Source organism: Triticum aestivum, chromosome 7D, assembly GCF_018294505.1.
Source record: "Triticum aestivum cultivar Chinese Spring chromosome 7D, IWGSC CS RefSeq v2.1, whole genome shotgun sequence".
NCBI classification, from domain to species: Eukaryota; Viridiplantae; Streptophyta; class Magnoliopsida; order Poales; family Poaceae; genus Triticum; species Triticum aestivum.
In genome coordinates this window covers 199918891-199943831 of record NC_057814.1, presented here as the reverse complement: position 1 = coordinate 199943831, position 24941 = coordinate 199918891, and the positions used below count along the sequence as shown (strand labels likewise).

Sequence of the window (24941 nt, the reverse complement as noted above, 5' to 3'; positions counted from 1 at the left end):
CAAAATGCTCATAAAGATAAAATATGGGTCGGTGCGCTCATAGAGATGAGTGTGCGTACGTATGATGTACCGTGTTCAAGAAAACAAGGTAGACGTGCACAGAAAAAAATCTGGGATGGGCGGAAAAGAAAGTTGGTTGAATTTTTTATGACCGGCGGGCGGCTTCCGCGAAAGTTCTCGCGCTTTTACTCCTACACTCCTGGCGTGGTCTTCTTTTTTATGCCGCTTCACACACGCTTTTACCTCCCTCCCTTCAATCATTCATCAACGCTCAGTCCCGTCCACACCCACCACCCTCGCAGCCCACAACAGACGGAGTGTGTGTTGCGTTTTCTCCGCTAACCCCTCCCAACAAAACCCTCTCCTCCGCCTTCGCAAGCAAGCCACCTCCGCCGAATTCCTCTCGCCGTCGCTATTCTTCCTCCGCTCCCCTCGCCTCAGCGGGCCGGCGACGACGGCGCGGACCAGCATTGATTTGTTTCGGGGTGAGGAACCCTAGCTTTTTCTCGATTGTTTCCTCCGCGCGCCGCGAGCAATCGGCGCACGCTCTTCCCTGTGCGATTGACGATGAGTCGGAACCCGTCCAGCCCGCCGCTTTTCTCTTGGATTGCCGTTGTTGGTTGTCGTGTGGAGGAGCATTTGTGCCAGTATTTTTTTCGTTTCCATTTCTGGGAGGTTAGGCAGGCGGGGGCGCCGATTCCTGCTTTCCCCAAACTCGAGGGTTTCATGGAGTTCAGCTTCTGTTTTTGCTGGTGGATTTGGGGGTGTTTTTTTTTTGTTACTGAACTCTACTGCTCTGCTCTCGCTGATTTCCTCTGTTCCTGTCCTGTGTGAGAGGGGTTGAAATGGATTTTTCTGTCTCCATCGTCTTATTCGTCACGAGCGCGACTGATTATTACGCGCTGATCGCATTTAGCTAGCTTTGCCCTGATTGGCTGACACGTGTACAGATCGGTCCCAATTATTACGCGCTGATCACATTTAGCTAACTTTGCTGTGATTGGCCACACGGATCTCCATAACTTCGTACTCGCAGCAGCTTCAAAAATTGAAGCCCCGAAAGACCATATGAAATCCATCATACACAAATAATATCAGCGCCTGTGGCGTGCGGACATGATTTTCCCCAAATCTGTAAATTCTGTGGAAAATTGATAATTGTATAGCCGATTCACATGTACCCACATTTCACAGATCAATCCACATAACATCCAGCAAGGTGAAACCCCCATCACCACTAACTCGATGGCTTTTGTTACTGTACCAAAGATAATAGAATAGAGTTACCTTTGGAAATATGGCGTGCCCTTCGTTTTCATAGAGTTACCATTGGAAATGTTGCGTGCCCTTTGTTTTCATGACCATTTATTACATTTAATTGTTTGATGAACTGGATTGTGTGTTTGTCCTTCGTTTGGCATGCTTGTTACTCACTCAATCTAGTTGCTTCAGGTTAAGCAATGGCATTGTTGGACTGGATTGAGTTGTCTGATGACGAGGAGGTGACAGTCAAAGAAAGACTTCCTCCAGAAAAAGTCAAAGAAGAATTTCCTTCAACAGAAGTCAAAGAAGAATTTCCTCCCACAATAGTGAAAGAAGAACTGGATACTCATGTACATGGGACAGCTCAGTTGGAAGTAGAAATTGTTGATTTAACCACAGAAGAAGCTGACGTTGAAGAGGATAGGAATGCTCACGGGAAAGGGGATGCTGCTCAGGGGGCAACGACATCACATAGACAACAGTTTGTTGCACCTCATGGACAAGGCGGGGCACCTCAGACAGTGGTACCAAGACAAGAGTTTCTTGCTGCTGCTAATGGTGTGGAAGAGTTTCTTGTAATAGGTGATGTTGCACAAGAGGCTATGCAGTCTGGAAATCAGGATTTTGCTGCAGCAGTTGATTGCGCAGAAGAGGCCACACATTCTGAAAATGCAGATGAAGCTGGCCCATCATTGTTTACAGAACAAGGTGCCGCGGCAGGTGATTGCGGTGAAGAGGCTATGCAGCCTGGAAATCAGGATTTTGCTGCAGCAGTTGATTGTGCAGAAGAGGCCATGCAGTCTGAAAATGCAGCTGAAGCTGGCCCATCGTCGTTTACAGAGCAAGGTGTTGCAGCAGGCGATTGCAGTGAAGAAGCTTTGCAGCCTGGAAATCAGGATTTTTCTGCAGCAGTTGATTACGCAGTAGAGGCCATGAAGTCTGAAAATGCAGCTGAAGCTGGCCCATCATCGTTAACAGAACAAGGTGTTGTGGCAGGTTATTGCAGTGAAGAAGCTATGCAGTGTGGAAATCAGGATTTTGTTGCAGCAGTTGATTACGCAGAAGAGGCCATGCAGTTCGAGAATGCAGCTGAAGCTGGCCCATTATCGTCTACTGGACAAGGTGTCGTAGCAGGCGATTGCAGTGAAGAGGCTATGCAGTCTGGAAAGCAGGATTTTGTCACAGCAGTTGATTGCGTAGAAGAGGCTAAGCAGTCTGGAAATGCAGTCGAAGGTGCCCCATCATCGTTTACAGAAGGTGTAGCAGCAGGTGATTTTGCTGAAGAGGCTATGCAGTATAACCATGAAGACAAAGCTGCTGAATGCTCGTCAATGACACGACAAGCTGCTTCATCATCCTTGTCAATGACAGAACAAGGTGCTACTACATCCTCACTAAGGACAGCGCAACAGAGTCACAAGAGAGATGCATTGATAGATTCCCCTCCCATCGCAACTGTGGCGCCTTTTCCCCGGCAATTCTGGAAGGCTGGGGGGTACAAGGTTGCTTCCCGAGCTTCCATCAACAGTATGTTCTTATTCTCTTCCAAGCCTAGGACTCTATTTAACAGTCCCACCAATAAACATTGCCTGTCCCGTTTAGAGTGTCCATCATGGCAGGTTGGGTGGATTCCCCTGCTTGTCCACTCCGCTCTCCCATTGGTGGACTGAAACTTGCTCACACGCAGTTCCCTGTTACATGGAAGATGGAACTGAGAATTGTGTTTACGTTAAGTAAAAAAGTTTGCTGTATTACATTTACATGTCTCAGAGTATCTACTAGTTAGATTATTATTAGTTTGCTGTATTTTTGTATATATGGCAGAGCTGCATCCAACCTACACTGCCACTGATGTAAGAGTCCTTCATGGTTTACCTTGGCTACCAAGTTGTTTACTTTAATCTTTAGTTGGTCTATTTCATTGTTATGGTTTGGTTTATTTTCGTTGAATATATTCCACAAAATAGAGAGATGTTTCCACTATTAAATAGTCTATTACATAAGGTGATAAGGCATCCCTAAAATTGTGAGGTTGTATCCAGAGTTCATTATGCATGAATGAATTAAGGGTCTTCTGTTTAAATGTTTTCCCAGCCTCTTTCTCTGTTGTATTAACATAAAAAATAGAGGAAAACCTGCACTGGCAGGTTCAATATGGCCCCATTCGGGTAAGAGGAGCAAGCAGTGGGGAACATCTATTTATATGCGTGTTAGCATCAACAGCATCCTGTCTGCATGCACATCATCTCCATTTTCTATTTGTTCTTACTTCTTACCATTTAATTTTGCAATTTGATTAGATGGCCAGAACTGCTTAAGGATTAATCCCAAGTTTCTTCACTCGAATGCTACGTCACACAAGTGGGTATTTGGTGGTACGTCGTAGTGATATCTGTAAAGCTGGCACTTCACTTCTGCTTTTGTATGTCTATGCCCCTTCTAGTGAAATCTGGACTCTAGATTGATGTATGCTTAACTCTTTTGCTACAGCTATTGCAGAACTGCTCGACAACGCTGTTGATGAGGTTTTTGCTTCAAATATATGAACACTAAATAGTATCACCTTTATCTGTGATTCTCATGCTTTATTTTGTTTCTTGATTCCTCTGTTTTGCATCGGAACGTGGAGTAGGTGCAGAACGGGGCAACCTATGTGAAAATAGATAAAATGAAATATTCTCCTGTTGGAGAGTATTCGTTAATGATACAAGGTAGCATACAGATAGATATGTACTATCACATTGCACTGGCTATATAATTTACATTGCACTGGCTACATAATTTTTATGTAGTATTTTCTGTAGCTTATTTCTTGAATCCTATTTTCAAGATGATGGAGGCGGTATGAGTCCTGAGTATCTTCGACATTGTTTGAGCTTTGGATTCTCCAATAAATGCACGAATTCATCAATTGGACAATGTAATAGTTTTTGTGAACTCGCTTAAAAATGTTGATTATTCCATTGCTAAATAGTCACTGACTTGTGGTTACATTTACAGATGGAAATGGCTTCAAAACCAGCACAATGAGGCTTGGGGCAGATGCTATCATATTCAGCTGCAGAAAAGCTAATAGGTTTGTCCTACTTTAACAATGCAGCATCTTTCCTATCCACTTTCTGACATTAGCAAATATGGGAACTTTGTTTCGACACTCTAAATTATCATGATAAAATGCAATATGGAACAAATTGATTGTACTTTGTTTTTCTGTTAAACCTCCCATCCTAAAATGTACTAGCAAGTTAATGCACGTGAGAGCTCAGATAATAAAATTACAATCAAAGATCGGCATGCATTATAGTGGGAAAATGAAAATTTTGAGCTATATGCATAAATTATAAGATGCAAAACTCGGGTAAAATATATCGAGTGCTTCTGTCTAGGCGTCTTTTTGGGTACCTCATATTGCAATTTTTCATAGGAAATAACAACAATAGCTACTCTATCTGCAAAGATAAATATGATTTATGAAGCTACATCCATAGCCTTGAACAAAGAAAGTCTAGAACGAAGTAGAAGTGTGTTTTAAGTTTTGTGCAAAATGTCCATAAGGCTTAACCCAACCATAGAATTTTCTAGATAGTACATGTGGCAGAATCTGTTCTAATAAGAGAAATCCAACGGTCAGCAACACTCGGATTTGCCACCTCTCTACTGTCGGATCGGCTTCATCCAACGGTTGTTATTCAAAGTTATTCTTACACTAGATATAATAGGTGATAGATAATAGATAGATAGAAGATATAGATAACAGATATAAAGGAGCATGATTGGATGGTTACCAAAAACTGGTTGGCGAAAATTTTGGTTAGGTACCGTCTTGCTTTGCCAATCTCTCAAAAATTGGCAAAGAGTTGCCAATTTTTAGCATATAACTTATGATGTCATTTTGTTGAGCATCTTTGCTGTGTCCTGCTAACTCGCTATCCAAAGGCTTTTAGCATATAACTTGTGATGTCATTCTGTTGAGCATCTTTGCTGATGTCTTGCTAACTCGCTATCCAAACTTATCTACTATATTGTGGTAACCATTTAGTTTAATCATTGATATGGCAGCAGATTGACACGAAGTGTTGGGCTGCTCTCTTACACATTCCTCAAAGGAACCGGCTGCGATGACATATTAGTGCCAGTGGTCAGTTTATTAAACTTATTAACTTATGACACTATTAATGTAGCATCTACAGCCACATCACCATGTTTTTGTTTAGTATTTGGACAAGAGTGAACTGACATTTGTTTCCAATATAATAGCTTGATGTTGGTAATAATGTCTTCTGAAGATTAATTAGCATGTGGAATTGTGGATGTAGGATTTTAACTGACACAGACCCTTGATACCGTGCTATTTCCTACTAAACAACTAATGCTATTTTTCTTATAGGTTGACTATGAATTTGATCCTTCATCCCGCAATTTCAAGAGGATAATGGACCGTGGTGAAAAACATTTTTCTTCCAATTTGTCCACTCTTCTGAGGTGGTCTCAATTTTCTACAGAAGATGATTTATTGAATCAAGTAAGTTACTACTCTCTCTACCTATCCAGTTAATCATTTTTTGCAATTCTGACATGACTTCTCTTGAAAATATTTGTCCCAAACCAATTGATTGTATGTCGGTGTGCTCAGATAGTAACTGGTTACTTCTATGGTTGCTTAGTAGTGTTATACCCTAAAAGCAATATTTTCATGGTGAATATCTAGATTTCGTTTTGAAATGCAATAGCTATACAGTTTTTTTCTTCTGTATATCTGGAATGGTTTGTTTGTACAAGATTACTTCCTACTTACTCTGGTCCACATGCTGACAGTTTGAGGACATGGGATGCCATGGCACAAAAATTGTTGTATTCAACTTGTGGCTCAATGATGTGGATGAAATGGAGCTTGACTTTACAACTGATGACGAGGTGACATTTGTTTCTCTCGGCGACTCTACTCCATAGATTTCAAATTTCAGTATTCCTTGTTTTTATGGTGTACTTCAAAACTAAGGATAAACATTACTTAGTTCATGCAACACTTGAAAAATATTTGATGGAAAAGTTGAATATATTCTAATCTTATAGAAATGGAAGCTGTAGTATTTGCTTTAAGAATAGAGTTCTTTCACCTTTTTGTTGTTGGAAGATATATAAAATATTTACTTTTTTACTTGTATCACCTGATTGCCCCTGCCGGGCTAACAACCAACAACAACAACAACAACAACAACAAAGCCTTTAGTCCCAAACAAGTTGGGGTAGGCTAGAGGTGAAACCCATAAGATCTCGCAACCAACTCATGGCTCTGGCACATGGATAGCAAGCTTCCACGCACCCCTGTCCATAGCCCTGCCGGGCTAACAACCATCAAAGAAATTAGCTCAGTAAATGTCGAATCACTGATGTTGATCACTGAACCCCTTGTGACTACAATCACCACCAGTAATCCTATATACTGTTCTCATGCAGTATAGAAATGAATTATAGTTGTAATTCATTCACACTTTCACAGTGCTGCTTGCTTTACCTTTCTCCGAGTCATTTGTACAAATTTTCACTAAAGGACAACATTGTCACATGGTGGTGCAGGATATTATGATGTCAGGAGCGCCTAAGATACCAGAAGAACGCGCGAAAGTGAAAAGGTTGAATCATATGCATATTGCAAATCGCTTTCGATATTCACTTCGTGTAAGTTCCAAACACAAAATATATATCCGAGACTTACATCTGTTTCTTTGGAATGACTGACTATTTTAAACATGACCAGGTTTATGCATCTATACTATACCTTCGTCTACCACAACACTTTAAAGTCATCTTGTGTGGACGAACTGTTGAACCTCATCATATTATAAAGGACCTCATATACCGTGAATGTATCAAATATCAACCACAAGTTGGAACAAGCGTACAGGTTAGTTTGTTCTAGAGAACTTAGTTTAGAACTGATCTCAGCTGTACATCTACTAACATTATGCACATCTTTTCTAATACTAAAATGGTAGTTTTGCAGAGCAACTTAACTACCAGCTGTACTATTTTGTATTCCCTGCGTTTACTATTATAAGATGTTCTGACTTTTTTCTGAATCGGATGTATATAGACGCATTTTAGTGTGTTTGTTCACTCATTTCAGTCTGTATATAGTCCATATTGAAATATCCAAAACATCTTATAATAGTGAACGGAGGGAGTACTTGTATTGGGCATTGATATGATCTCCAGTATGCATATTTAACTATGACTTGTTATATTACATTGTTAACAAAACTTATCAAATATGATGTGACGAAAAATATTTTATGACAAGTCTGGTAATAACACTTGCACTTCACAAGTTCTTTCAGAAACATTTGCATGCAAAAATCAAAATATTTTGGTTACACTGGTGGCCAAAGTTGTAAATGGTGACTGCAAGCGTTCTAAGACGACTTTTAAGCTCATGAGTAACTGCAACATCATTCTTTTTAAGCACTGAGCATTTCATTGGTCATTCTAGACATTGCTCAGGGAACTTTATTTGAAATATAGATTGCACCCATCTAAGTACAATTATTTTGGATGATTGGAAAGTATGTAGTGCACCTAATGCATCTGTTTTGAATCAGGTTGATGTCATTACTTCAATTGGCTTCTTAAAAGGTGCTCCACACCTGGATATCTATGGATTTAATGTCTACCATAGGAACCGTCTTATTCTGGTAAAATAAGCTCATCCACATGCACACTGCTTTTAAATTGTCATATGTTGCATAGTATTTGTCCTTGTAAGTTGTTTCAGGAAACAAGAAATTTGTATAATAATAATGCAATTGCTAAGTAGAAGCATTACAAAAGCACAGACTCCAGATTAGTTACTATATGGACGATATTAATGTCCAATACAGATTAGTTGAGAACTTACTAGAGGGGCTGATTACAATGAGGGTACACTTTAAAGGATCCTCATTGCGGGACTTTCCTTTCAGGCAGGTTTTATAGATGTTCGTTTAAACCATATAGGGTGTTTAGATGATCCCTCTTTTATCTAAGGTGATTCATCATCTTTGTTATAATGTGTTTCCTTGTTACCAAAATTTCCTTCCAGATGGATATTCTGAATTTCTGATATTACAAATTAAAAAATGTTATTCACCATGGCAGTTCAGCCACCTTCTCTGACTTATGCTTTTCAGCATGCTAAATACTAGCATATCATATTATTTTAATCTATTAGTTTCTTTGTTCAGCCATTTTGGGCTGCAGGCTCTGAGAGAGGTCGAGGCAGAGGCATTGCTGGTATGAATTCCTATTGCAGTTTTTAGTTTGTTGCTGGGTTTCGCTATAATTTCAGTACCAGAGTATTTTTAGTGTTGAATAAAACATTATTTCCTAGGGGTTTTGGAGGCGAACTTTATACGACCTACACATGATAAGCAAGATTTTGAGAAGACGGAACTTTTTCAGAGACTTGAGACGAGATTAAAAGACATGACAATGGAGTATTGGTAAGTTCTGAAAGTGCTTACAGCTGTATTCCCAGCCTTTGGTCATTTACAGATATATTTACATTACATTCACCTTCCAGCCAGATGCACACTTCCCTTTTCTTTTACTGCATGCATGCTCTGATATCTTCCTATCATTCTTATATATGTACTGTTATTTTCTTGGAAAAAATATGACTACTATAACCACCATCTATTTGTGGCAGGAGGCACCATGCACATTTGATTGGCTACCAGCCAGTCACAAAATCTCTTCCTCCAGCATATTATACATCTATTGCTGCTACCAATGACAGCTCAGTAGCCCAAGCTACAGCAACAACTTATGCCAGGAACTCAAGAGCCAAGGCATCTGGAGTGTTGAACTCCTGTTTCAATGGAGGTAACTCATTAAATCCTTTGCATGTTGGTGCCTTGAGGGATCAAATGGACTATGGTGCATGTTCTTTAGCAAGGAGAAATATGAGGACTTCATTATATATGCCAAGCACACCCCAGCAAACTGGTTGGTTTCAGATATCTTTCGCCCCCTTCGATGAATCCCCTTGATATTTTTCTGATTAGTGTACTCCAAGCAGAACCGTGCAAAAGAAGAAACTCTGGCTCGATGATTGAAATGAGGGCCCAAAAAAGGCACAACACAAATGGCGTCAATGTTGTTGAGGTTAGAAATCTGTTAGGAGTACTTTTATGGTAATAAATAGTTTTAACTTTTTTATTGCATTTTTTGTAGATAGGAGAGGAAAGGAGCAGTCTCTTACTTTGTCAGAACATGATGCTAAAGGCCGAGTGAGTAATGAAATCTTTCTTAGCATGTTTTTAGCTTTTGTTTATTCCACTTTCAATTCTATGGGTTACATATACCACATTTGAAACAACAATCACCATTATTTGCATATTTAATTTTACACCTATTATAATGTATGAATTAATGGGTTACATATACCACATTTGAAACAACAACCGGCTAATGATATTAGTGTGACCATTAGTATGCTTCATTAACTGAATCCCGATGAAAGAATGACGATAGCATAGGTAAGCAAACGGTTTGGTATCATTAGCCGGTTTATCATATGAATTAATCTATAATTCTCTAAGTATGAGACGTGAAACCAATTTTCATCATTAAGTAACATAATCACAAGAGCAAGCATGATTTGGAAAGGTAACGTGATAGACACTTGTTATTTGTCATTGGGAAACAACGTGGGACGCTTGGGAATGAAAAATTGACTGGAGTTACTCACCCATGATCTGGCGGGACTACTTGGGAGATCCCTTAAGGCATGGATAAGTTCCATAGGGCAAGGCAAAGACAAACCAAATAACGGCATAAATTGCTAAGCCGTAGGCATAGTTTGGTAAAGAAGGGTATAATCAAACACGCATGCTTAAATTGTCGACCATTAAGTTTTAGCATTGCTTCTTAGTTGATCCTTTTTTTCGATGGTTGTTTAGAACATTGAGTGGCCACACACAGAAGTGATTACTTTGGTCAGTTGAAACAAAAAGTTGATATTTGATGCAAAAGGATCTGATCCTTTGTTGATTATGGCTTAGTACTGTTGGATATTAGTGCTCTATAATAGTATGTTATGACCGGCATATACTACAGCCCAGGCAGTTAGGGGCCTGGCCCAGTTATCTTATCGTTATTAGGGGCTTAGCCCAGTTATCGTATTTGGAGATTATATAAACTCATGTAAGGACTCGTTTGAAGCTAAGCAAAAGCAATCATATTTGCTCGGCTTCCTGAAGGGAGCCGGGAGACCTAACCCTAGCCGCCGCCTCCTGCGCCCTCTCTCTCTCGTGCGACGGCGCCCCAACACCGGCGACCTCGCCTTCCTCCACGTCAAGCCCCCTTCCACCCCTACAACCTACGAGCTGGACCCGGTAGGAACCCAGCTCCTATCAATCTGGTATCAGGTGTCTCAGGCTCGATCATGTCCGCGCCACCGCCCACCCCTCCCTCCCACTCCCGGTCGCCTCTTTGTCGCCGATGACCACCGCGGCCAGCACGCCGTCCCTGACCGGGCCGGTCTCCTCCGCCGCCTGGACGCCACCCGAGCCCACCCCCGCCATGCTCACCCCGGAGGAGATGACGGTGGCGATCCGGGACCTGGCTCAGGTGGTCCATGGCATCCGCACCTTCCTCGCGGGGCACTATGGGCTGCAGCCGCCCGCCCCCATCACCACCATCACGGGGCCGCAGTAGCTCCCGTGGCAGCCGCCACCACTGGCGACCTCCGTCGCATCCATCATGCCGCTGCCGTAGCAGCAGCCACCGGCGATCTCGGGGTCGGGCCTTCCGTCGACGGCGCCCGGGGTGCCCATCCACCAGGTCCGTTTCCCCCCGTCGCCATCTCCGCTACCGGCCTGGCTCGCCGGGTCCATCGAGCCGGTCTACACGATGGCCTCAGGACAGCCACACGTGCCGTCACCGCCGGCGCCGCCCCCGACCGTGCAGTACGGCGGGTCCTCGGGTGCTGCGGGTCCCTACGATGGTGTGGACGGGCCCCTTTTCCATGGCGGTACTCTACAGCCCGCACACTCGGCGCCGTCGCCCTCACTGTTCCGCGCGGATGACACATACCCGCCCGTTGTCCACGCCCAGCCACCGCCGAGATTCTCCAAGCTAGAGTTCGCGACCTACGACGGCACCGTCGACCCCCTGAATTGGCTCAACCAATGCGACCAATTTTTCAGGGGGCAGCGCACGCTTGCGTCCGACCGCACCTGGATCGCCTCCTATCATCTACGAGGCGCCGCCCAGACTTGGTATTACGCCCTCGAGCAGGACGAGGGCGGCATGCCACCATGGGAGCGTTTCCACGATATGTGCCTCTTGCGCTCCGGTCCGCCTATACGCTGGAGCCGTCTGGCGGAGCTTGGGCGCCTTCCGTTCCTCACCACAGTGCAAGACTTCGCCGACCGCTTCCAGGCACTGGCGTGCCACACCCCCCGGCGTTTCGGCTCGTCAGCGGGCTGAGCTCTTCGTCGGCGGCCTACAGGACCACATCCGCGTGGACGTGGAGATGCGCGGGCCACAGGACCTTCAGACGGCCATGTACTATGCCCGCGCGTTCGAGCGCCGTGCAGTGGCCATCCAGCAGGCATCACCGCCCCGGGCCGCTGGGCCGCCACCCTGGCCGGAAGTTCCCCCGCAGGGTCGGCCTGCTCGGGCTTCCGCGGCGCCCCTCGCCGGGACCGCGGCGCGCCCGTTCCGCCGGCTCACCCCGGCCGAGCAACTCGAGCGTCGCCGCCAAGGGTTGTTCTTCAACTGCGACGAGCCCTACATGCCCGGCCACGTCTGGCCGCGACTCTTCTACCTGGAGGCTGCGGACTACATTGAGGAGGACACCGCCACCGCCGGCCTCGGCGACCTGCCCGCCCCAGTTGACGCGGAGGTGTTTGGCGCCCGTTTATCACCTCGAGGAGTTCCGCAAGCGCTTCCCCGCCTTCCAGCTCGAGGACGAGCTGTTTGTGCAGGCGGGGAGAGATGTTATGACCGGCATATACTACAACCCAGGCAGTTAGGGGCCTGGCCCAGTTATCTTATCGTTATTAGGGGCTTACCCCAGTTATTGTATTTGGAGATTATATAAACTCATGTAAGGACTCGTTTGAAGTTAAGCAGAAGCAATCATATTTGCTCGGCTTCCTGAAGGGAGCCGGGAGACCTAACCCTAGCCGTCGCCTCCTGCGCCCTCTCTCTCTCTCTCTCTCTCTCTCTCACGACGGCGCCCCAACGCCGGCGACCTCGCCTTCCTCCACGTCAAGCCCCCTTCCACCCCTACAACCTACGAGCTAGACCCGGTAGGAACCCAGCTCCTATCATATGTTATCTCATATGTAGGTAACCTATGGTTGCATCATCTCATCTTTCGTTCATCCGTATAATAACAGTGACAAGTTGACAGGCAACTTTGAATATATGTCTAAAATGTACGACTTGGACGTAGATAACTAAACTGAGCATGATAGCAGATTATAGGGACCAAAAGCACAGTTCATTGTTATACACTGGGTCAGCTAAAGCTTGTAAATCTGGATTCATTTTTCTTTCTTGATAGACCTGCGCTTTTCTTTCTAGGATGCCATATATTCACATACTTCTGTGGCAGTAGTTTGCTCTGTTTAGTTTCAGCAATGATCCGCACGATAAAGTGTAGTTAAGGGCTGATTGTTCGATTTACTGGACGTGGGTTGTGGACTGTAGAGGCACTTTTTTTGGTACGTAGTTTGTATCACAGAGATGGTAAAAATTAAAACAAATGTGTCATCCCTGCAATTTGCTTTTTGCTGGGTCCATGCACTTTCTTTTAGATTCACAAGGTAAAACAGTTTGTTATATGTTTTGTTCATTGTTTGTAAACCATGTGTAATGATTGTTGCCAAAAAAATGCCGTGAAGGTGTTCCGAGCTCGAGGCGGCCGGGCAGACTCTCCGAAGCAAGGTAAGTTGCTGGTAAAATGCAGTTTTTCATATTTTTTGCGGGGAGGTAAAATGTAGAGTAGTATCTGGAAGTACAAAAAAAGGTACCTAGTACTAGATGGCTCTGGTGTTTTGAATGTCGGAAATGGAGGCACCTGATCCTCTTAGATTCCAAAAGGCTGACGTGCTCAATCGCCGCTGAACAGGCGGACAGGTTGATGGGTGAACTCCGCGAGTGGCAACGGAAGCAGAGGAGCCTGACGGACGAGTTGGAGTTCTACCACGGCCTCAGCGCTATACATCGCAGGATCCACCCCATCGCCAGCACCTCTTCCCTGGGAGTCGGATGGATCTGATTGAATGGCATGACTGACACCAGTACACCACACCGGCAGCGGAAGTCCATAACTACGTACTAATAGTACTAACCTATGGGGCGGTTTAAGCGGGAGTTTGACCCCTCGGGATGGTGGATTGGTGGTAGAACCTAGGCGCCTGCAGTAAGTAGATGTATGGTTTGGCACTGTGCATGGTAAGTAACATCAGACGTTTGATGTAGGAAGAAACCTCCTTTACGGTAGCGGTGGCGGGTCAATAACTGAATATACACGTAAACTAAAAACAACTATCCCTCTAAATATGATGCTACTGTAAACTGTAGCGGTGCACATGAATCAACTAGTTAAATTGTTTGGGAGGAAAGAAAAAAAAGGAGAAGAGAGGACCAGCTTAACCAGCGAACTTTCGCTCGGGAACATGGCAAATTGTGTTGTCAGCGGGTTGCAGTTTTCATCAGTGAGGATGGCAAATCGGTCTAGTTCTTCTTTCTAGGATTTGTCGTGCTTCTTGAAGGAATCTGCCATCCTTGCTATTACATAAATTGCTACGAGAATCGTTCGTTTTGCCATGACCTTCGAGAGAACGTCAGCGCAGTAATATTACCGAAAATAAATGGGGCTATTTTGTTACCGAACATCAGCACCTTCCTTTTCACGGGTAGAAAATCCTTGCCGTGTCCTGTACAGTAACACGGGCGGACGGGCTCACGGGTCCGTGTGGACTGTTCCGACTGAGGACCGCTATGAACAGTCAAATTATCAATCTTTTTTCTTTTCTCGTGATGGAAAATAGCAGCCGTCCATGCAAACGGCATACTCAAACAAATTATTGGGCGTGTGAAGGGACGCGACGGGAAGCAAAGCAGCTGTCAAGAAAATGGCACGTGCCTTTGAGAGATTTTCTTTTCGAGGGAGTTTTTTTTTTTTTGAGACAACTCGAGTTACGGATTCTTCATCTTCTTCCCTTTTGCCTTAGAAAGGTACCCTTGTCACGGTTTTCGTGGGAAAACTTTCACTTGCCCCTTCTTCCTTTGCATGCACGCCATTGGTTATGCTAACGCTACGCTTTCCTAGTGAGTCATCGATCGGTTTCCGTAATATCTTGTTTTCTGAGTCAGTTCCTTTTCTCGTTGTGAAAGCATCTTTGTACCGTGCGAACTTTTTTGCAGATTATTATACGCCTTGTTGCACAAGATTCTGGCCCTTTGTTTCTTCAGACGGATAAGTTCAGGGTCTGCTCCGCAAATTCTATCTACTACTATATCTCAACACACATGGTAGATGTGTATTCAGATCTCCTTGAGTTGTATGAAGAGCACCTACATGTTTCTTTCGACGCATAACAGTTTAACGCCAAGATAGCAGAGGGATGATAATGAACACAGGTATCGTACACCGTAGTGCCAGTTGTTGTTCATGTTTGAAACAGTTGCATTTCCGGTGCTTGTTTTTTCCCGTATGTGTGTGCACGCGTGCGCAATAAACCGGTGCGTTTCCACCGGGTTCCTAACAAATCCATCTGAACTAGCACATGCAGTCGATGCAGTCTGAAGCTCTTAGGGCTGTTTGGTTTCCAGCCATATATTACCACACTTTGCCACATCTTACCTTAGGCAAGTTTGACCAAGTTAGGTGGGTGTTTGGTTTTAGCCACACCTAAGGCAAGAAAATTTTTTATGAGCAGTGAACCCCAGATGTCATAGACACAAAGAGTGTGGCAAGATTCCCTTAGGCAAGCCAAAGTGTGGCTAACAATTTGAGCAACTCAAGTTAGGCAAGTGTGACAAAAATAATGTGACAACATAAGGCAAATATAGTCACAATCCAAAAAGCCCCTTAATCCACTTCACCATTTTGCTATAATTTCCAACAGGTTTCATTGTTTCCTGGCTAATAAAATTCAGATTTGCCATGATAAAGGGTTTGCTACGCACGTAGACCGTATTTAGCATTTCTGTTTTCCATCATTGTTGGCAGAAAAAAAGCACCGGCTGTTTTGTCTCAAAATTACACGTGCGGTACAGCGACTCAAAACTCTCCTGCAGAAGAAAATAAAGAAAAGAAAAATATCTGAACGAAACGAATCACGTTCGCAGCGATATGTTTGTCTCTCTGTTCTTCCACTGTACTATTATGGTTGGCTGCGAATGCTCCATTTTTTATGTTTTAAAATAGAAACTTTCACTCTTTCAGGCCCCAGCCTCTGCAGAAAAGAGTAAGAGAAGTCGCACGTGATCCTGCCTGCGAGCTCACTGCATATCTTCTTCGCCAGAGATTTTTTTTCTACTCGCAGCCCGCACCGAGAAGCCTGCACGCGTCCCCCATGCATGCCAAGCGGGCAAACCATACGCCCGGTCCACATGTCAGGCACTTGGTGGCGCCGCCACACGTGGTGGTCTCGCGTTGGCGCTCGAGATCCCAGCTGCTCCGGCTCTGCCGGCGGTTGGATCTCGTGACGCTTTTGCTTTGCCTCTCCGATGCGGAGCTTGTACTAGTACGAAGAGAAAAGGCGGAGTACTCCCCAGTCCCCAGACAACCTGCAATTTGGGATGGTTTTCGCAGTCTATCACCTCTCGGTCCCGGAAATTTATTTATTCCCAACCACAACCCCCCGCCGTTTATGTCTAGTGACTGCGCCACCGGCGCATACGTGGGATGATACAATCAAATAAGAGCATCTAACTACCGGACGTCTCGTACGTCCGGACGGGCCGCTGGATCACTGTCCGGTTGTAAATTTTTGACCCAGACGACCCTCTCAAACCCATGGCTATACCAAGATCCTTCAAGGACAAGTTCTTCGAGAGGGTAATCAACCCCTACTTGTTGGAGGTGATTGTCGGATTTCGGGTTCCGGCAAAACCCTTGAGGTTCGAACACTGGGGTGTGCACGAAGATCTCTCCCTACCTAATCACGCCCTCACACTCACCGCGATCTCAAAGCTTAGCGCGTCGAACCCACAGAAAGAGAGACACAAGAGTTTATACTGGTTCGGGCCACCGATGTGGTGTAATACCCTGCTATAGTGTGGTGTGGTGGATTGCCTCTTGGGCTGAGGATGAACAGTTACAAGGGAAGAACAGCCTCCTGAGGAGAGGTGCTCTTGTGCTCGGTGAGCTTGTGTGTGGCTATGGATGGAATGGCTCCGATCCAATGATCTCAAGACGCCTCCTATGGTGGTGGCTACTCCTATTTATAGAGGCCCTGGTCCTCTCCCCAAATATTGAGCGGGAAGGGATCCAACAACGGCCAAATTCGAAGGGAGACAACTAGTACAGGTTATCCTAACTAAAGGTGGTCTTCGCCTGCCAAAGGCTCTGGTGGTGACGCCGTCTTGGGCTCCACGGTGACTTCCGTCCTGTCGTCCTGCTGGCCTTGGTCTTGTTGCACCGATATGAAAACCTTTGCCTGATGCCTCGGGACTCCTCGCCTGCGCTTGCCTCTTTAGCACCAAAGTGGAGACGAGGACACTGCGCGCGATGGCGCCAGTCGTCATGGCTTGCGTCATAGAAACCTCGCGAGGTGTCCCTCGCCTTGATCTCTCCACTCCTCGCGAGCCGGCCTGGTGAGGCCGCCCCTGAGGAGGTCTTGCGTCGTCCGCCTCGCGAGGCTTGGCCCCTCGCGAGGGTCTTGAGTGTTTGCTGGTGAAGATGGGCCGTACAGGGCCGCTGGTGGAGCCACACTCTGGGCCGCAGGCAGGCAAGTCTGGGGATCCCCGTTCCCAGGGCGCCGACAGTAGCCCCCGGGCCCAAGGCGCGCTCGGACTTGGCTTCGAGGCGAAGCCAAAGGGCAAGTGCGGAGCGCCGTGGGCCCCAACAGCCTGCGGCCTCGCTTGACGCGTGGCGATTGATTGGACGTGGGCGTCTTCGCTTCCCCACGCTGCCTCGGCACCTGCCCGTCTGACAAAAAGGCTGGCGCGGGCAAAGCTTGCCTTCATTGCTTTCCTTCGTCTTGCTCCAGATCCCCTTTCTCGCCCCTTGCTTCCGAAATCTCCAGATCTGCTTCAATCCCCTTTCGAGCTTCCGACCAATGGCGCCCCGAAAGTCAAGGCCGTTTCGCCGCCTGCCTGGTACGAGCCGGCTCTGGACGCGCCCAATGTCTCAGAGAAGAACCTCGCCACCACGCGCCTGCTGACGGCGGGGGAGAACAACGAGAAGGGGAAGACCGAGCTCCGGGCTGGCTCCGCCGAACCGGAGGCTTCAAAGAGCACCTTCTACCCCTTCTGCATGAGCAGCGTTGTCTGGTTCCCCCCTTCTCCGACTTCTTCTATGTCGTCCTCCGTCATTACAGGTTGCAGGCCCTCCATCTCCATCCCAACTCCGTTCTTCTCTTGTCGATCTTTGCCTTCTACTGTGAGGCGTATGTCGGGGTGATGCCGTCCGTGGCACTGCTGCGCCACTTCTTCTTCCTCCAAATCAATGACGGTCACACCTCTGGGTGCGCCAACTTCGTTGCAGCCGGCAAGGCCAACGCGATCTCGAAGGCCGGAAAGAAGGCCGAGGGCTTCAGGAGTAAGTGGGTCATGATGGATGCCAAGTGTGTCCACCCGCGGTTGAAGCTGCCGACGAAGATGCCCCAGTCTGACGAGGGGTGGTCCCGCGCGAAGCTTACTGACGACCGGGCGAAGTCAGTGCTGGAGAAGATGACCACCGACCTGAAGCCGGGCAACGCGAAGGCGGCGAAGCTGACGAGGGCCATGCTCCTGAGAGAATTCCTGATGTTGCGGGTGGCTCCGCTCCAGGCGCGCTCGCGCCCCTTGTGGACGCTTGGGGGCGAAGAAGACAAGCTTCGCTTGAGTCCGGAGGCCTTGTCTGAAGAGGAGCTGGCTGTGGCTCTCCGCCTCTTGGTCGGGGACGACCAAGAGTATTTGTCGAGTGCCTTCGTTCCCGCGCCCTCGACCGGTGGTGCTACTGATCCTGCAACTCCGGCTGGCGGTACAGGTGAAGGCGACGCCGTTGAAGAAGAAGCATCCCTTGCAGCCAACGGTGGTGTCCAAGGATGACGGGATGACTTGCTGGTGGCTCCTTTCCTGTTTACTTTCTGCAAAATGGACCATGCCTCGTGGAGGCGTTTAAACTTGCGTTTGGTACTGGGAGAACAATATGTCTTGTAATATTTGCTTGAGATTTTGCAATTTCCTTCCCATTTGCTTTACGTTCTACGTCGGCAGGGCCCGACCCCGCGCGTACCTCAGCCGTCGTTGGGTCGTCCGGATCACCAGGACGAGACCAAGGAGTGAGGGGCTACGTGGCCAGTTAGGCTCCTGAGTCGCGATGCTCAGGAGTCACCCTTAACGCGCGAACAGCTTACAGAAAGGAAATGCAGGAATAAGTCTTGTGTTCTACGTTAGCAGGGCCCGACCCCGCGCATGCCTCAACCGCCGTTGGGTCGTCCGGATCACCAGGACGAGACCAAGGAGTGAGGGGCTACGTGGCCAGTCAGGCTCCTGAGTCGCGATGCTCAGGAGTCCCCCTTGACGCTCAAATGACCTTCATACCTTTGCCCTCGCTGAGGCTCGGCTCGGGAGGGGCGCGCGACGACCAGGTCTGGGGGACCTGGCTGGGTGGCGTAGGCTTGGGCGTGACCCGAGCGCAGCCCCCGTGCCCAGCCCCCTCGCGCGACTCTCCCGAGGGGAGGTGTTGCGATGAGGCCAGACACTGAGCTCAAGGGCTCCCTGAGGTTGCACTAGTAGAAAACAGGGCATAGGTCACAGGGCAGTTTTCACATTAGCCCCGGTTCAGTCATGAACCGGGACCCATGGGGGCATTCGTCCCGGTTCGTGAGCACAGGGGGCCGGCCGGGGCCTCGTGGGCATTGGTCCCGGTTCGTATGGAACCATTTGTCCCGGTTCGAGCCACGAACCGGGACTAATGGTCCTCGCTCCTGGCCCACAACCATTTGTCCCGGTTCTTCGCATGAACCGGGACAGAAGGCTCGGATTTAGTACCGGTTCATGCCACGAACCGGGACCAATGAGGTGCCTATATATACCCCTCGCCCGCGAGCAGAGCACTCCAGTGCTTTGTTTTTCTCTGGCCGGCGAGGGGAGGGCTTTGTGGTGCTCTAGCTCACCTCCTATGCACATGAGGTGTTCGATGAAATGCCCGAGCCACACTAGTTAAGCTTTGTCCTCTCGAAGCTCGACCTCAAAGCTCCATTTTCCTTGAGATTTGTCTAGGTTTAGCGGCCCGTCACGTCCCATTCCCGTCTTCACCGCCGTCGACCGCCCGCGCCGATCTCGTCGCCGGCAACACCGTGGTGAGCCTCTTGTTCTTATCTTCTTTTTGAAAGAAAAAAATTCTTACTTTAGATAGATACTTGTCTAATTTTCTTACTATTTTATTCCTTCTTATTACATAGTGCGATGGTTTTGGTGTCCGCCCCCGTCGGCCCTCGTCCTGTCTATGATTCGGATGTGGTATATATTATCTTTTTATAACTATTTGATTCATTTATTGTTTATGACAAATATACCGACCAGCGTGACATAGATTTTATTTATCTAGGAGGTGGTTGAACCGGAAATTCTAACCGACCCTATTGTCGAGAGGTTAAATTTAGTTGAAGAAGAAAACAATTACTTGAAGGAAAAAATAAAAAAATTAAGGAGGAGAAGATGATATTGGAGTTGCATGTTGCGGATGTCGTCGATGATCACAAGATCAAGATGGATGCAATGCGCTTGAAGATTAGAAAGATTAGAAAATATGCCATTCATACCGAGGCTTGGTATCATTATGCCGTTGGATCAATTGTTACCTTGGTTGCGATTATGATCGCATTTGTTTTCGCATTGCAAAGTTTTACATAGTTTCAATGTATGGTTTAATTAATTAGATGCTCTGGAGAGCTATATATATGTTGTTAGATGAGAACTATGTATGTACTTTGGTTCTAATGTGATGATGAACTTCTATTAATTTGGTCACTTAATTATCTATTCATGATGTTCTGTAATGGTTTTTGACACACTTAATTATATATAATGCACGCAGATGAACCGGCAATGGATGTACGGTGACAGACACACCTCTGAGTACATTAAGGGCGTGCATGATTTTCTCGAAGTGGCTGAGGCAAACAAGCAGAATGGTTTTATGTGTTGTCCATGCCCTACATGTGGGAATACGAAGTCTTACTCTGACCGGAAAATCCTTCATGCCCACCTGCTTTACAAGGGTTTCATGCCACACTATAATGTTTGGACGAGGCACGGAGAAATGGGGGTTATGATGGAAGACGGCGAAGAAGAAGAGGACGATGACAACTATGTGCCCCCTGAATACGGTGATGCTGCAACGGGGGAAGCTGCTGAAGATCAAGAGGAACCAGACGATGTGCCCAATGATGCTGCAAGGGGGGAAGCTGCTGAAGATGAAGAGGAACCAGTGCCCGATAATGATGATCTCCGCCGGGTCATTGTCGATGCAAGGACGCAATGCGAAAGTCAAAAGGAGAAGCTGAAGTTCGATCGCATGTTAGAGGATCACAAAAAAGGGTTGTACCCCAATTGCGAAGATGGCAACACAAAGCTCGGTACCGTACTGGAATTGCTGCAATGGAAGGCAGAGAATGCTGTGCCTGACAAAGGATTTGAGAAGCTATTGAAAATATTGAAGAAGAAGCTTCCAAAGGATAACGAATTACCCGACAGTACATACGCAGCAAAGAAGGTCGTATGCCCTCTAGGATTGGAGGTGCAGAAGATACATGCATGCCCTAATGACTGCATCCTCTACCGCGGTGCGTACAAGGATCTGAACGCATGCCCGGTATGCGGTGCATTGCGGTATAAGATCAGACGAGATGACCCTGGTGATGTTGACGGCGAGCCCCCCAGGAAGAGGGTTCCTGCGAAGGTGATGTGGTATGCTCCTATAATACCACGGCTGAAACGTCTGTTCAGAAACGAAGAGCATGCCAAGTTGATGCGATGGCACAGTGAGGATCGTAAGAAAGACGGGAAGTTGAGAGCACCCGCTGACGGGTCGCAGTGGAGAAAAATCGAGAGAAAGTACTGGGCTGAGTTTGCAGCTGACCCAAGGAACGTATGGTTTGGTTTAAGCGTGGATGGCATTAATCCTTTCGGGGAGCAGAGCAACAATCACAGCACCTGGCCCGTGACTCTATGTATGTATAACCTTCCTCCTTGGATGTGCATGAAGCGGAAGTTCATTATGATGCCAGTTCTCATCCAAGGCCCTAAGCAACCCGGCAACGACATTGATGTGTACCTAAGGCCATTAGTTGAAGAACTTTTACAGCTGTGGAATGGAAACGATGTACGTACGTGGGATGAGCACAAACAGGAGGAATTTAACCTGCACGCGTTGCTGTTTGTAACCATCAACGATTGGCCCGCTCTCAGTAACCTTTCAGGACAGACAAACAAGGGATACCACGCATGCATGCACTGTTTAGATGACACTGAAAGTATATACCTGGACAAAAGCAGGAAGAATGTGTACCTGGGCCATCGTCGATTTCTTCCGACCAACCATCAATGTCGAAAGAAAGGCAAGCATTTCAAAGGCGAGGCAGATCACCGGAAGAAGCCCGCCATGCGTACCGGTGATCACGTACTTGCTATGGTCAATGATTTACACGTAATCTTTGGAAAGGGTCCCGGCGGACTAGCTGTTCCGAATGACGTTGAGGGACACGCACCCATGTGGAAGAAGAAATCTATATTTTGGGACCTACCCTACTGGAAAGAGCTAGAGGTCCGCTCTTCAATCGACGTGATGCACGTGACGAAGAACCTTTGTGTGAACCTGCTAGGCTTCTTGGGCGTGTATGGGAAGACAAAAGATACACCTGAGGCACGGGAGGACCTGCAACGTTTGCACGAAAAAGACGGCATGCCTCCGAAGCAGTATGAAGGTCCTGCCAGCTACGCTCTTACGAAAGAAGAGAATGAAATCTTCTTTGAATGCCTGCTCAGTATGAAGGTCCCGACTGGCTTCTCGTCGAATATAAAGGGAATAATAAATATGCCAGAGAAAAAGTCCCAGAACCTAAAGTCTCATGACTGCCACGTGATTATGACGCAACTGCTTCCGGTTGCATTGAGGGGGCTTCTACCGGAAAACGTCCGATTAGCCATTGTGAAGCTATGTGCATTCCTCAATGCAATCTCTCAGAAGGTGATCGATCCAGAAATCATACCAAGGCTAAGGAGTGATGTGGCGCAATGTCTTGTCAGTTTCGAGCTGGTGTTCCCACCATCCTTCTTCAATATCATGACGCACGTCCTAGTTCATCTAGTCGACGAGATTGTCATTCTGGGGTCCGTATTTCTACACAATATGTTCCCCTTTGAGAGGTTCATGGGAGTCCTAAAGAAATATGTCCGTAACCACGCTAGGCCAGAAGGAAGCATCTCCATGGGCCATCAAACAGAGGATGTCATTGGGTTTTGTGTTGACTTCATTCCTGGCCTTGAGAAGATAGGTCTCCCTAAATCGTGGTATGAGGGGAGACTGACTGGAAAAGGCACGCTTGGAGGGGGGAACTCAATAATATGCAGGGACGGATATTCTTGGTCTGAAGCACACTACACAGTTCTACAGAACTCTACCTTGGTGACCCCGTATGTCGATGAACACAAGAACAGTCTGCGCTCCAAACACCCGGAGCAGTGTGACGACTGGATTACATGTCAACACATCAGGACTTTCAGCAGTTGGTTGGAAACACGTCTCAGAGGTGACACCACTGTTTGTGATGAGTTGTACTCGTTGTCCAGGGGACCATCTTCGACTGTATTGACTTACAAAGGATACGAGATAAATGGGAATACATTTTACACGATCGCCCAAGATCAAAAGAGCACCAACCAAAACAGCGGTGTCCGCTTTGATGCAGCAACTGAGAGGGGAAAGGACACATATTATGGTTACATAATGGACATATGGGAACTTGACTACGGACATGATTTTAAGGTCCCTTTGTTTAAGTGCAAATGGGTCAATCTGTCAGGAGGCGGGGTACAGGTAGACCCACAGTACGGAATGACAACAGCGGATCTGAACAATCTTGGGTACACTGACGAACCGTTCGTCCTAGCCAATGATGTGGCACAGGTTATCTATGTGAAGGACATGTCTACCAGACCGAGGAAAAGAAAAGATAAGGAAGCGAATACATCATACGATGAGCCAAAGCGGCACATAGTTCTTTCAGGAAAAAGGGACATTGTCGGAGTGAAGGGCAAGACAGACATGTCTGAAGATTATGAAAAGTTTCATGAAATTCCTCCCTTCAAAGTCAAGGCTGACCCAAGCATCCTGATAAACGATGAAGATTATCCATGGTTACGGTGCAATAAGCAAATGACACAAGCGAAGAAAAAGTGAAGACTTTCTCCCGCAACTATTATGATGATAGCATGCCAACTTTGTAATAGACGAGTATGATACCATTGTCCGTTTTGTACAAGAAGTGCATCTAGTTTTTGCCGTAACCCTCTCAACTTTCTTGCACATGCTATGTGGATGAAATGATGATACCATGCCAACTTTCAACCTTTTCAGAGTTCATTTGAAATGCTTTATAAGCCCTGAGTGCAGAGAGGTTAGGCCCGTAAGCCTGCTTTAGAGAGGAGCTCGACAGCTCAGGCGCACCGCACCTTATAAACAGGTGCGGCTCTCTCTTAGCTAGCGAGGTGGGACTAAACTCACCACCACGCCGCTGTGCAAGGCCATTGGTCCCGGTTGGTGGCACAAACCGGGACCAATTCCACCCTTTGGTCCCTGTTGGTGCCACGAACCGGTACTAACGAGGCTGTGGCCCCACGAGCACCTTTAGTACCTGTTCGTGGCACGAACCGGTACTAGAGTTTCTTACTAGCTAAGCAGTTTTTTAGTCCCACCTCGCTAGCTGAGAGGCACTAGGAGCGGTTTATAAGCCCTGAGTGCAGAGACGATGAAGAAGAGGCGCAATGCTCACGTTGCTTAGCTTCAAGCCTTGAGGAATAAGGTAGACTGCATCGAGCTATGTGCAGTGCAATCTACACTATTCCGAAAGGCTTGAAGCAAATCAACGCGCATTGCACCTCTTTTTTATTTTTAATCATTAAAAGCAAAAAGAATTTTCATAAAGAACTTTTTTTGATAGAAACTTTAATAGCAGAAAGAATTATCATAAAGTAAAATAAATAAGTAATTAGAAACAAAATAAAATAAAATAAATAAGTTTTTTGTTGTAAGTAGAAATAAAACAAAATAAATATAGCAAAAAATAAAATAAAAAAACTAAATACAGCAAAAAGAATTTTCATAAAGAACTAATGGCACTAATAGAAAGTTTATATGTTTTCTAAAACTAATGGCACTAACAGACAGTTTATAATTTTGCTGACCTAAAAGCAAAAAGAATTAAAAAATAAAGCAAAAAACAAAAGAAAATAAATAATGCAAAAAA

The 24941-nt window shown here is 46.4% G+C and overlaps 1 protein-coding gene across 4 annotated transcripts; it reads left to right on the top strand.

Moving 5' to 3' along the window:
• The first annotated feature begins 241 nt into the window (after positions 1–241).
• Positions 242–16258, top strand: LOC123170255 (protein MICRORCHIDIA 6). 4 transcript variants are annotated; one of them, XM_044588087.1, is made up of 21 exons: positions 242–485; positions 1453–2790; positions 3564–3638; positions 3754–3788; positions 3902–3974; positions 4094–4183; positions 4264–4339; positions 5323–5401; positions 5651–5785; positions 6079–6177; positions 6841–6942; positions 7022–7168; positions 7863–7955; positions 8484–8532; positions 8630–8741; positions 8948–9246; positions 9320–9405; positions 9475–9530; positions 13158–13200; positions 14686–14901; positions 15710–16258. In XM_044588087.1, the coding sequence occupies exons 2-20, from the start codon at positions 1461–1463 to the stop codon at positions 14857–14859; spliced, it is 3153 nt and encodes a 1050-aa protein (XP_044444022.1). In that variant the 5' UTR covers positions 242–485; positions 1453–1460; the 3' UTR covers positions 14860–14901; positions 15710–16258. The 4 variants fall into 4 exon arrangements, with proteins under 4 accessions (XP_044444022.1, XP_044444020.1, XP_044444021.1 ...); XM_044588085.1 differs by having other exon boundaries at positions 3896–3974; positions 15710–16254; XM_044588086.1 differs by having other exon boundaries at positions 3896–3974; positions 5326–5401; positions 15710–16251.
• The last annotated feature ends 8683 nt before the right edge of the window (positions 16259–24941 follow it).